Source organism: Phoxinus phoxinus (assembly GCF_949152265.1).
Source record: "Phoxinus phoxinus genome assembly, chromosome: 18".
Classification (NCBI taxonomy): Eukaryota; Metazoa; Chordata; class Actinopteri; order Cypriniformes; family Leuciscidae; genus Phoxinus; species Phoxinus phoxinus.
The window spans coordinates 28,009,835-28,022,845 of NC_136893.1; the positions used below are offsets into that span (position 1 = coordinate 28,009,835).

Sequence of the window (13,011 nt, forward strand, 5' to 3'; positions counted from 1 at the left end):
TTTGATGAATAGAAAGTTCTAAAGAACAGCATTAATTTGAAATAGAAGCTTTTGTAACATTATGAATGTCTTTACTGTAACTTTTTATAAATTTAATTAATCCTTGATTAATAAAAGTATTGATTTCTTTTATTTCTCCCCCCAAAAAAATAAAATAGATGTTCCTACTGACCCCAAACGTTTGAACGGTAGTGTTTAATGTTACAAAAGCTTCTATTTCAGATAAATGCTATTCTTTTGAACTTTCTATGCATTAAATGATCCTAAAATAAAAATGTAAATAACTTTTTTCAACATTGATAATAATCAATAGTTTTTTGAGCATCAGATCATCATATTACACTGATTTCTGGAGGATCATGTGACACTGAAGACTGGAGTAATGATGATAAATTCAGCTTTGATCACAGGAATAAATTACACTTTACTATATATTCACATAGAATCAGGTGTTTGAATAATATTATAATAATATTTCAGAATATTGCTGTTTTTCTTCTTCTTCCCCTAATCAAATAAATGTAGCCTCGGTAATCAGAAGAGACTTCTTTTAAAAACATAAAAAATCTTACCGATCCAAAACTTTTGACTGGTAGTGTGTATACACACACACATTGTTCCTGAAACTTTCATGTCAATAAAGCCCTTTGAATTTAATAAAAAAAATTGTGCATTTAACTTTAGAGGGAAGGGGGACTGCTCCCATAAGGTATAATACATTTACTGTTTTAGTTAAAAAAATACATTCACATAAACCTGCACAACAAGTGAATATCAATTAAAGCTGCTCAGTTTAAGTCAAGAAAGAAGTTTGGTCAACAGTAAAAAAATATGCAAGGCAACCAATTGCATTCAACAAAACATTTAATTATATAATATATCTAGGGAGAGGGTATGTAAGTTTTCGTTGAATGTTCTGTCTTCAAAGAAACTTGTTCGACTTCCTACAGGGAGAGATGCAGAAAGCAGGCCAGAAAAGGAATACAAGTGTTCACAATAGAGCCATTGCATTCTTCCACCGAAGCTGTAGGACGATCTGGAGACCTGGTGGTGAATCGAGAATCATTCAAATGCTTATCCATACAGTGATGACAAACTCCACGCTATAAGTAATGCTATAGATACTTGGATGTTAGGGTGAGAGCATTCCCCTGCCAGAAGCAGAGCGTGTCACAGACCCCAGAGGAGACCGGCCTGGAGTCGAGCCTGTTGGACAGAACTAGGGGTGGTAAAGAAAGAGGAAACGGTGTTAAAGTTCATACATTCAGGGACAGATTAAATACACATTGAAAGCCTATGTTTCCTAAACATTTTCATGAGGTTGAAATTGCGGAAGTGAGAGAACACACCTACAGTTAGGTCCATATCTATTTGGACATTAGTCATGATTTGTTATTTTGGCTCTCTGTACTCCAGTATCATTTGAAATTAAATGAGAACAAATATATATATATATATATATATATATATATATACAAACCACTATTGTTATTCAAATTGTTGTTCTTACACAACAACATTATGGAAGAAGCTGGATGATTATTTTGCTCATCCAACAAATTATGAAAATTAGGGAAAAGATCATTTAATATTTTTATTGCATTATGATACCGTATATACAAAGATCAGCCATAAATTCTGCTTTTCTATAATGTTCAGGATTTTTTATACTGTCATAGAGGTGTAAAATTAATTTACACTTTTTAGCATTGAGGTCTTATTTGTGGGGGTGCTGCTGTACTTATTTGCTTTATATCCAGATATATTTCTAATATTCTGACCACCTCATGTATGTAAATAAGGTTGGCCAAAAAAATTGAATACAATGTAGTGCAACATCACATTTAACTATGACCTCAGTATTGAATTTGCACATTTCTGACTGGTAGCTAACGTTAGTGAAGTGTTGGTCACGTAAGCTAACTGCAATTAACTATTATCTTCCAATAAACATTAACTAAAGATTAATTAACTTAAGCTACATAAATTACAACTACTGATTAGATTCATGAGAGGACGGCTAATGCATTGAAATGTCAAAAATAAAGTAATTTCGTTAACTTACCAGCGAACGTACTTTGGAAACACTGAAAATGAATGGGGTTCAGTGCTGGAACTATCAGTGTTTGGAACTATCGGCTGCTCCGCGACACGCGTTACTTCCGCATTCCAAAGTTCCTATGGCAGTCTATGGGAGTGTCGTAACTCTGTTTTTCAACGGCTCTGGAAATAAGTAGCTGTGCAACCCTGAGAGGACTACAGACTCTCAATCTTTTACAGAGTAGGCCTACTTGCATTTTAATTATGTATTGGTATAAAGACAGTTTAAATAAATTTGGGAAAAAGTTTTTTTTAGACCAAAACTGCCAACCCTACCTTTAAGCAATTGTCGCACTATGAAAATTTGATACCGTCACATGGCTATTTTAAATTAATGGACATTCAAGGTGACCATGAATTAACTCTCATTTGCAGTCATTAACTTAATAATTTGTAATTGTTTATATCAGATTTGCATGTGTGCTGAGCAGCTGATATCTCCCTAACTTACTGTCCCTCCACTCTAACCAAGGATGCCTGTTTTTAAATTCCCTAGCCTGACTTTCAGTCCACAAGGCTGGCCAGGAGTTCTCATTTCTCTCATCATCTGAAATAAGGAGATATACAATTTTTATTCTGTTTACCATACATACACACACACACACACACACACACACACACACACACACACACACACGGTCGTGTTTCCATGTTTTATGGGGACTTTCCATAGACGTAATGGTTTTTATACTGTACAAACTGTATATTCTATCCCCTTACACTGCCCCTAACCCTAAACCTACCCATCACAGAAGACATTCTGCAATTTTACATTTTTAAAAAACATCACTTAGTCTGATTTATAAGCTGTGTTGCTCATGGGGACCAAAAAAGGATTTCAGATATTGCCATCCTTGTGGGGATCATTTTGAAATGACAAAATAATTTTGTCCCCATAACGTAGGGTTTACCAGCCCACACACACACACACACACACACACACACACACACACACACACACACACACACACACACACACACACACACACACACACATTATCTCCCCTCTTCTGCCGCATTAATTGATCCACCACACTAACGATAGTGAAGTTAGAAAGTTCTGGATAAAATTCAATATACCAACAATCTGTTGTGTATGCTGTATGCTAGCTTTACTTACCAGGTACCGTCACGATAGCATCAGCCTCATTTTCTGTCGTTTCTGTAACGATCGTGTCATCTGCTGCAGCTGAAGTGTCACTCGAAGCTGCTGTAGCTTTAGGGGCAGGCTTCCGAAAACACTCAAAGAGTGTACTTTGAGTCTGTTTTCGTTTCATATCTTCTAATTAAGATTCAGAATAACGTTAGTCTTGCGATGTAAAGACACTCAAAATTAATTTAAAACTTGCGCCGAAAAAGACAAGCAACTGCTTTTCCTTGGTAGGTGACGTCAGATCTAGGTCACAGGCCACGGAAGCCCCAATGGTCCAAAAACGTTAGTGATTCGCAATCGCAACACAGACGGGGTGAATTTATGAATGAAAGTTCTGTCACAAAACGATGTTGTTACGTATCCTCACGTTTTTTTAAGTGGGTATACGGAAATCCTTGGCCTTTCCTAGTGGGTATACGGCGTATACCTGCGTATCACGTAGACTACACCACTGATGTTCTCATTGCGGGAACATGGCCATGGCGTTGTTCAGATCGAAACTCAATGACCTCCGTGGGGGGAGTGTCTCCTCTGCCACACCCCACACTATCTCTATATCGAGAGGGGATACTTTGGCTGGTGGCCAGGGTGATCTTAGGGCTACTTAAAGAAAAAACTGGCTCTAGAGATAGAGTTGCTTCAAAACAAACTTTAGCGTAAGAGCTAATACACGTTCACACAGCGAGGAACAGCCGCGGATGATGGAGGATCAAGAGGTGGCCGGAGCAGCCGCTGCAGCAGAGGAACTCCGCATTGGGAACGTCTTTAATCGTGACCTGCTGTGAATATAGTGTGTAAACGCGTCGATGGAATCGACCGGAAGTAATATAGCCTCGGTCGGTGACGTCAGCGGCACGAGGCCATAAATATATGAGCCGCAAGTGAATCGTCAGGTATTTTTTCTTCAGAGACATCTCTGTGTTTGGTGTGCAAGCATCTATTTTCTCTCTCTGCTACAGATCTTAGTGTTATTTAGCTTTATACCTGGCAGTGTGCAGATTTTCTCTCTTTCTCATCTCTTAACGATCTTAAAACACCCGTAACCCCAGTATTAGTGAGATTGTAAGAAAAAATTATGTGGATGTCGAAGTTCACAAAAATGAAGTTTATTACAGCATAGCAGTGGCAAGGTACACACAGCACCTCAGGTTCACCGGCGTCAGAATGAACCCAGAACATCCAAATCCTAAACCTTTTATCCTGGTCTTAATGTAAATGAAGTTGCTCTTGTTGCAACAGCTGTGGTCTGTAGGCTAATTAAGTTGAGACACCCCATGGTCTGAGAAGATTCTCTGTGTCAAAGGTTAAGGTGATAAGATTGAAGTCCCTGTAATCAAGATGGTTCTCGATTGCCCGCTGTCGCTGCCACGCTATAGGTGACAACTGTGACTCTGTGATACTATTTACATATTACTAAGATTGGAAGGAAGTGCCTCTATGATAAATAAGCTCTTTTAAGTGAAGCAACATTTATATATATATATATATATTGGAGTGGAAGTTGGATTGGAGCAGACTATAATTTCTTATATATTTAGAGATCTTTTATTTTACTAGGGGCATGTGGAAGACCTCCTTTACCTCCCTATTGAGTGCATTATATATATGATGAGTTCAGATGCAAAACCCTCTAAATCCGTCAGACTTCTTTTCTTTTAACTGTTTTTTATCAGACTCCTATGTTCATGTTCAGTAGTTTCGTTTTAAAGGTAATGATAAGGTTATTAGTCAGTGAATACAATTATTATTATTATTTTTTTTTAAATGTCACTTTAGACAATTCATTGCTTTTCAACAAATTAGAATTTCTTTTGCATCAAAACCTCTAAATCTACCTTTTTGGGACAAGACATAGTAAATAGTTGAAAAATCACTAAAGATGTAAATAGAAACACTGAAAAAGATTAGAGCACAATAATTTCAAAACTAAACAGCAGACAAACCTCTTTACACAAGGGTCGAATGAGATCTGCGATTATTTGCAAATCCCACCCCATTTCTCTGCAGTCACCCTTCTGCCCTGTCTGAATAAAGGCAGGCAAACAGACCCCCCAGAACTGGGTAAATCAACCAGAAAAGGATGAACATAAGATGACGTAACAAATACTCAAAATTCTGTGACTAAACATCTAAATCTGTATTCTCAACATCTGGAGAGTCTGAACACATGAATGAGCTGGAGAGATCTCTTCTTTGAACTTACAAGCCTCAGCTCAAGTTAGAACACAGGAATGAAAGACATTCAGATTTGTAACTTCACTTCCTGACACACTAGGTAGATCAGCAACTTCTAATGAATAATACACCTTACTTCTACCCAGCTAACAGTTGTTATAAGAACTTACTCCAAATATTTAGTGTTGGTTCTGGGAATGTAAAGAAATGTCACATTTTCTTGACGTTAGAGGAACGGGTTTAAAAAAGGCATGATGTTCCTCAAATGTTCTTTCAACCTAATTTTGATTGACAATTTAATATTCTAGGAAAATAGAAATGTCTGATGTAGTGTGAAGTTCTGGAAACATTTTCAAGCATTCAAACACCTGCTGTGAACAAGCACAGAAAGAAATAGAAATGAACAACTCTTTAGCCACAGTCTTAGATGAAATCACCTCTGCTGAGATTGAATGTCTTCTCTTCAGGTGGATTAAACAAACTCCACAGCAATCAGTGAAGCCGATAATACTGTCTGACCAGATTTATTTATGTCAGACAATTACAAAGTTCTTGAGAATTAGGGTTTAGATTAATTAATATATACTTTAGTTGAGCTCTAGACTTTTTTTAAAGTAACTTTTTTTTTCAGTCATTGGTGTTTTCAGAAAACATTTCTGCATTAAGCATTTAGAAACAATTTTTTTGCACTGAAATTCTCAGACCATTTGTAAAGCATCTGGATTCCACTTTTTATTTTCAATATTTACTTTATTTTGCTTTTATTTGTTGTTATGATCATGACATGGACATAAGGTACATTTGTGGCAGGATGGTCAATATGATTTACAGCAGTATGTCACTTCCAGATACTTATTAACACCCACACATGGATCAGAGAAGACCGAATTTGAAGCATTTAGTTGACAAGACTTCTTCCCATCACACCTTAAGAGAGAGAAAAAAAAAAAGAGAATTAGAAAAGAGATTGTCTATTAGTTCTTGTATCATTCTACGGTCTCAGAATTTAAACTAGTCAATATTTTTTGTCCACATACCAAGTAGTTATTTAATAAACAGGATAATAAATGATCTCAAATGTACATTGTTCCTTTAATGTATAGCGTTTAAAATAAATAGCTGAAGATAGGGACACCTAAAGTCTAAAGTGTCTGTAGATGAAGTACCTGGAACGCAGGCTGCTGGTCTGAGAAGAGTAACAGTCTGATGCGGTTGCACATTTATGAGGGCAGGTTACGAGATCTCGTCTTCCATAATTGGCATGATGAACATGTATAACACCTTTACCTTTTGATACACAGACATTTGATGACAATTTCCTGAGTGATTGTTTCTATTGTAGACATGAGGCGCTTCACTAATCTCAGCATAGTAAAAGAACATACAGAAAGAGGAGAACTTACCACACTTAATGACGCTTTTCTTATTTTCACAGGTTACACTTCTTTCTTTTTTTGGAGGGTGGAAGGGGAACAGAGGTCAGACATACAGCAACTACCAGTACAAGATATTCAAACATTTTTACTCATTTGCTACACCTGAAATTATAAAATATTCAGCTTCAAAATGTACGACGGAAAATCTACTTACTTGCTGGGAGACAGTCATAAGACAGATCCAGGTATTTATAAGTCCCAACACAAGGATCAGAGAAAACGGAGTTCACTGCAGGAACAGTGCAGCTCTTACTTCCATCACACCTGATTCGTGGACAGACAATGACAAGTACTTAATAGCTTTAAAATACAGATAATATGTATCTTATGCCTAATAAACTGAAATTGATACTTTTTCCTATGCTAGAAGTTAAACCTACCGATCAGACATTATAGAGAGGGACGCTGCGGCGCTGCATTGTGTATTTGAGATCTGATTAGCTGGTTTCCCACTAATGCACGTTTTGCAATTAGTCCGCCCATAGTTGGCTTTATTGATCTTAATGAAATTCAGATCTATTGTTTAAAGAGAAGACAGAATTGTGGTAGTTTAAGCAGATTCCATGTGGTTGGAGACACAAAGGCTCAAGATCCCCTCATGATATTGTAGTATTTATGGAACAAAAAGCCAAAAATAAAACTTAAAATTACCACATTTCAGACACGCAGAGTCTCCTTCACAGACCACCATTTTTTTTGCTTCTGCATCTGCAGAGAGGAAACGGAAGTAAGATATAGTACATAAACGTTCTGCATTTGGAAGTTTTGATTTAATCAGACTAAACATGTATTGGTCAGTATTGCCTTACCATGTTGATACAGAAACAGCAGCACTGAAAATCCAATAAAACAAGTTAAAACATTTGATATCATGCAAGATGAATTGTTTCTAAATCAGTACTTACAAGTGATCCAGCTTAGCTTTTGCACCAGCATGTTGAGTGTGTGAACAGAAGGAAAGCCCTGGGATTATTTTAAAGGGACACATGAGCACACAGTATTTATAACATAAACAAGAGTCCAAAAGACTAATGTTTTCACTCAAATTATTGTTGTAAAGATCTGAATTCCATTACAACACCATTATATTGTTATATTTACCACGGTTTAATCCAAGTGTAATTTATTGAAAATAAACAAATACAGAAATAAACAATACATGGCTATGACTTGTGAAGCATAAACATGAGACTCACCAAACAGCAGTTACAAGAAACAAAGCTTGACAAGAGACTATGGAAACATGATGCCTATGTATACACTAGGACTAATGACATAACAAGACACACCTGAAAGTAATCAACACAATGAACCAATGGGAAGACGCAACTGAATACCACATGACAAGACCCTAAACCAATGAGAACAAGACATGGCAAAGGAACCAGGGCTGAATCCGAAATCGCCCCCTAAACCCTCATTCACTATTATCTATGTTACTAATAATGTTCACTTGAATGATTCAATGAAAAGGAGTGAGTGATTTCGGACAGCCTTTGAGGGTCCATCAGTTGTACACTCTTTAATGCAGTGCGATGTGCGACTGAATAAGTGCACTCAATAACATCCACTATGGTTTCGGACACCACAACAAATGGCTGTCCCTTCAAATAACGCCCTATTTGAGGGTATGAGGCGATTTCGGATTCAGTCAGGGTGCGTCTCAATCAGCTCCAGAGTCCATAACCAAACAGAAGGTCCATGAAAACTAAAACAAACTAAACATAATGGTGACGATTTATACTTTTATTTCATTATTTATGTATAATTTAATTTTTTTATGTATGTCCACTTATTTCCACATTTATTTATGTACAGTATATTTGTATTTATGTCTACATTTATTTCCACATTTATTTATTTCTAAATGTCTTTGTCTGTATGGTAATGAGGGGGCGTGTTTTACCTCAGACATAGCAATCGATCACAGAGTGGCAGTGCTGAAGCTTTGAGGTCACCTCGTGGTGTGACCAAACGAAACGCAAGAGATTTGTGGACGTGCCTTTGCAAGTCACACAGGGAATGGATGACTGAGAGATGGGAAATATGGCCAAGATCCGATATCACGGTTTAAAGTCAAGTCAGTCAAGTCACCATCATTTATATACTGTAGCACTTTTAACAATATGGACTGTATTTCTTTATTTATTCATTTGTCAGCTATGGAATTACATAGAAAAGTAGCATTTCCATGCAACCCAGAAGAACACCCCATCTGCCCAGACTGTTGCTTAAGCTCCAGCTCTTTCAGCCAAATGTTTCTTTGTGTCTCAAGGCAATTCTGACATGTAAGAGCTGACTCTGATAACGCTGTTTACACAATTGACCGTTCGCAAAGACCCACCCCCTTTAGTTACTGTTGCTATGTCCGACAAGCCACGCCGCTCTCACACCAACCCGATCACACCAAATGCGTCTATATAGCACGCAGTGTGTTTATCGTGTAATATATACGCGAAAATTAGTTTTTACGTGCATAGTATACGCATGGATAGCACATGGGTAGGTTCAGGTTGGGGTGGGGTGCGTGTGTATTATACGCTTGGGTAGGATTAGTGGTGTGGGGTGCGTGTGTATATCGCGCAATTAAGTGCGTATCACTCTAAAAAATGATGTGTTGGATTTACTTAAAATATATATGCACCATTTTTGCATCACACTTTTTAAGTAATCCCAACTTGGAATAATTTTACTTAAACTTAACAAGAAAACCTTTGTTATATGTACTTGAATATTTGAGTTCACGCAACATTCTTTACTTAAAAATATAAGTACATTTAACAAAGGTTTTCTTGTTAATTTTAAGTAAAATTATTCCAAGTTGGGATTACTTAAAAAGTGTGACGCAAAAATGGTGCATATACATTTTAAGTAAATCCAACACAGTGCAGGCCATGTGAGATCAAAACAAATCTTAGTTGTGTTAACTTAACATTTAAGCTAATTTATATATCAAAATAAGACAAAGATTTTAGAGATATTGGTCTGCTTACTGGACTGCTCCAGTACATTCAATGTCTTAAAATAAATTAAACATGCAAATCACACACAAAAAAGCATTTAACTTTATTTTTTTGCCACAGGCTGCACAGCCTTAAAAAACATCATGAAATGTAGAAACAAAATGTGGCAAATCGACAGTTGGAAGTTCACTTCCAACAAGTCACTTTTTCACCCTTTGCAACAATTCTTAAAAGATTTACATTTTTCCAACATTTACTTTTGGAACATGCAACAAACTTCTTAAAGGACAAGTTCGGTATTTTACACTTAAAGCCCTGTTCTCAGATCGTTTCTGATGAAATAGAACGGTTAAGTTTAAAATTTGAACAGATGCTGCTTTCCCAAGAATTTTCGGTTTCTTTGGTAGCATCCCCCCACCTCCACAATGGCTGCATAGGTGCACTGGAACAATCCTTCCTAAAACGCATTAAACTTTCGTTTACAAAGACGTGAAACTCAGCGAGTGGTCAGGGGTGTTCACTGATATGCTCACACAAAAATCGCTGCAAAATATGCTTTCCAACAGGTTTTATCGTAACCAAATAGTGACTGACGAAATGGGGGTTTTATTTCGCTAGAGAGCCCTATCACCTTCGAGTTATTAGAAAACGAGCCAACGGAATGAAAATACCATGGGTCTGTGGAATTTGCATCGCAAACTCCACCCCACCGCCTGGGTATAAAAGGAGCCACGAGAGCAATCCCGCATTATGTTTCTGCTTCGGAGCCGAAGTGTTTATGTGCTTCTCTTCGCCTTCTCAAGAGCAACGAGAGTCTTTCTCAGTCGTGTTGGTGTGACGGCGCGATTCAGCGGGTTCACGGTCCTACTGTCTGTGCAGAGATTTGCATGTGGCTCGTGTTCTCCCCTGTGCGCTTCATCACTGCTAAGAGAGCTTTCTCTTCTAAAAGAGCTGCACGGACACGTCTTTTTCAAGATGTCTCGTCCGTGTGTTTCTGGATGTGGGCACATGATCCATCCGCCTGACGGTTACGAGCGCTGTCTAGTGTGTTTGGGCTTCAATCACACTCAGACAGTGCTCGTGGATGAGGCATGTTCAGATCGAAACTCAATGACCTCTGTGAGGGTAGAGTCTCCTCTGCCACACCCCACACTATCTCTATCTCGAGAGGGGATACTTTGGCTGGTGGCCAGGGTGATCTGAGGGCTACTTAAAGAAAAAACTGGCTCTAGAGATAGAGTTGCTTCAAAACAAACTTTAGCGTAAGAGCTAATACACGTTCACACAGCGAGGAACAGCCGCGGACGATGGAGGATCAAGAGGCGGCCGGAGCAGCCGCTGCAGCAGAGGAACTCCGCATTGGGAACATCTTTAATCGTGACCTGCTGTGAATATAGGCAAGGCAAGGCAAGTTTATTTATATAGCACATTTCATACACAGTGGCAATTCAAAGTGCTTTACATAGAAGAAATTGAAATAATTACATAAATAATAAAAGAAATAAGAATAATTAAAACAGTTTAGAAAATAAAATACAGTGCAAACAGTCGGACGAACAGTGGCACAGTGCTCATTCAGTAAATGCAAAGCTAAGCAGTGGTAATTCAAAGTGCTTTACATAGAAGAAATTAAAATAATCAAAAGAAATAAGAATAATTAAAACCCTATCTGAGATGGAAGTGATTGAGCAGGTTTGCGGTGCCACTGGACCTACAATCCAGGGATGTCCTCTGCTGGGGTGGTGTCCCCCCATAGAGCACGTTTCACTTTTGCTGTTTTAAACAAACAGCGAACCTCTATACTCTCCGTAGTATAGATAATCTTCACTCGCCTCGTCGGAGTGAAGCTCTCCCGTTCCCCTTCAAAATCTCTTCCAATCAGACAGCCCTAAAAATTAATAAAATCTTCCTGAATCACAGTTTGTAAAATAAAATAATAAAATACAGTGCAAACAGTCGGACATAAATTACATCAACCGGTATCTTTCTTTTAAAAGGATCTTCTTACTACTTACATGTATCAACTTTCTTTTCTCTTTCAATCTTCTTACGACTTCCATCTATCAACTTTCTTTTCTCTTTCAATCTTCTTACGACTAACATCTATCAACTTTCTTTTCTCTTTCAATCTTCTTACGACTTCCATCTATCAACTTTCTTTTCTCTTTCATTTACTTGCACATTCTTTTCACTTTCCTTAGCCCTGCATTCACATTCTTAGTTCTTTCTCAGATGAAAACTTTAATATCGTCATTCAAATACTGTTCTACAATGCTCATTCAGTAAATGCAAAGCTAAACAGAAGTGTTTTGAGTCTGGATTTGAATGTGGCTACTGTAGGAGCACACCTGATCTCTTCTGGAAGCTGGTTCAGCTGCGGCTGGCATAATGGCTAAAAGCGGACTCTCCTTGCTTTGAGTGAACCCTTGGTATTTCTAGCTGATGTGATCCTAATGATCTGAGTGATCTGTTGGGTTTATATTCAGTGAGCATATCTGCAATGTATTGAGGTCCTAGGCCATTAAATGATTTATATACCAGCAATAATACTTTAAAATCAATCCTAAATGTGACTGGGAGCCAGTGTAAAGACCTGAGGACTGGTGTGATGTGTTCATATTTTCTGGTTCTGCTCAGGATCCTGGCAGCAGCGTTCTGTACGAGCTGCAACTGTATTATGGTCTTTTTGGGAAGGCCAGTAAGGAGTCCATTACAATAATCCACCCTGCTGGTGATGAAAGCATGCACAAATTTTTCTAAGTCCTGACTGGAAACAAAGCATCTAATTCTTGCAATATTTTTTAGATGATAGTATGCTGATTTAGTTATTGCTTTGACATGACTACTGAAGCTAAGGTCTGACTCTAGAGACACACCAAGATTCCTGACTTGATTTTTAGTTGTTTGACCTCTAGAGTGAAGGTATGCATTCACCTTGAGAACTTCATCTTTGTTTCCAAACGCAATGACTTCAGTTTTGTCTTTGTTTAACTGAAGAAAGTTTTGGCACATCCAACTGTATACTTCATCAATGCATTGGAACAGGGAGTCAATGGGGCTGTAATCGTTTGACGATAGGGCTAAGTAGATCTGTGTGTCGTCTGCATAGCTGTGGTAAGAGATTTGGTTCTTTATCATTATTTGGCTCATTGGAAGCATGTACAGGTTGAACAGGAGTGGCGCA

General features: G+C 37.8%; 1 protein-coding gene across 2 annotated transcripts; it reads right to left on the reverse strand.

The window, feature by feature from the left end:
• Nucleotides 1-5,951: 5,951 nt before the first annotated feature.
• Nucleotides 5,952-8,155, reverse strand: LOC306985913 (L-rhamnose-binding lectin CSL3-like). Of its 2 annotated transcripts, none has more exons than XM_079588666.1 (9): nt 8,061-8,155; nt 7,770-7,827; nt 7,674-7,697; nt 7,516-7,572; nt 7,245-7,380; nt 7,019-7,128; nt 6,832-6,876; nt 6,595-6,715; nt 5,952-6,355 (listed from the first exon to the last, which is right to left on the reverse strand). In XM_079588666.1, exons 2-9 carry the CDS (start codon nt 7,798-7,800, stop codon nt 6,244-6,246), a joined length of 636 nt encoding a protein of 211 aa, XP_079444792.1. In that variant the 5' UTR covers nt 7,801-7,827; nt 8,061-8,155; the 3' UTR covers nt 5,952-6,243. The 2 variants fall into 2 exon arrangements, with proteins under 2 accessions (XP_079444792.1, XP_079444793.1); XM_079588667.1 differs by lacking the exon at nt 8,061-8,155 and adding an exon at nt 7,966-8,045 and having other exon boundaries at nt 6,138-6,355.
• Nucleotides 8,156-13,011: the final 4,856 nt, after the last annotated feature.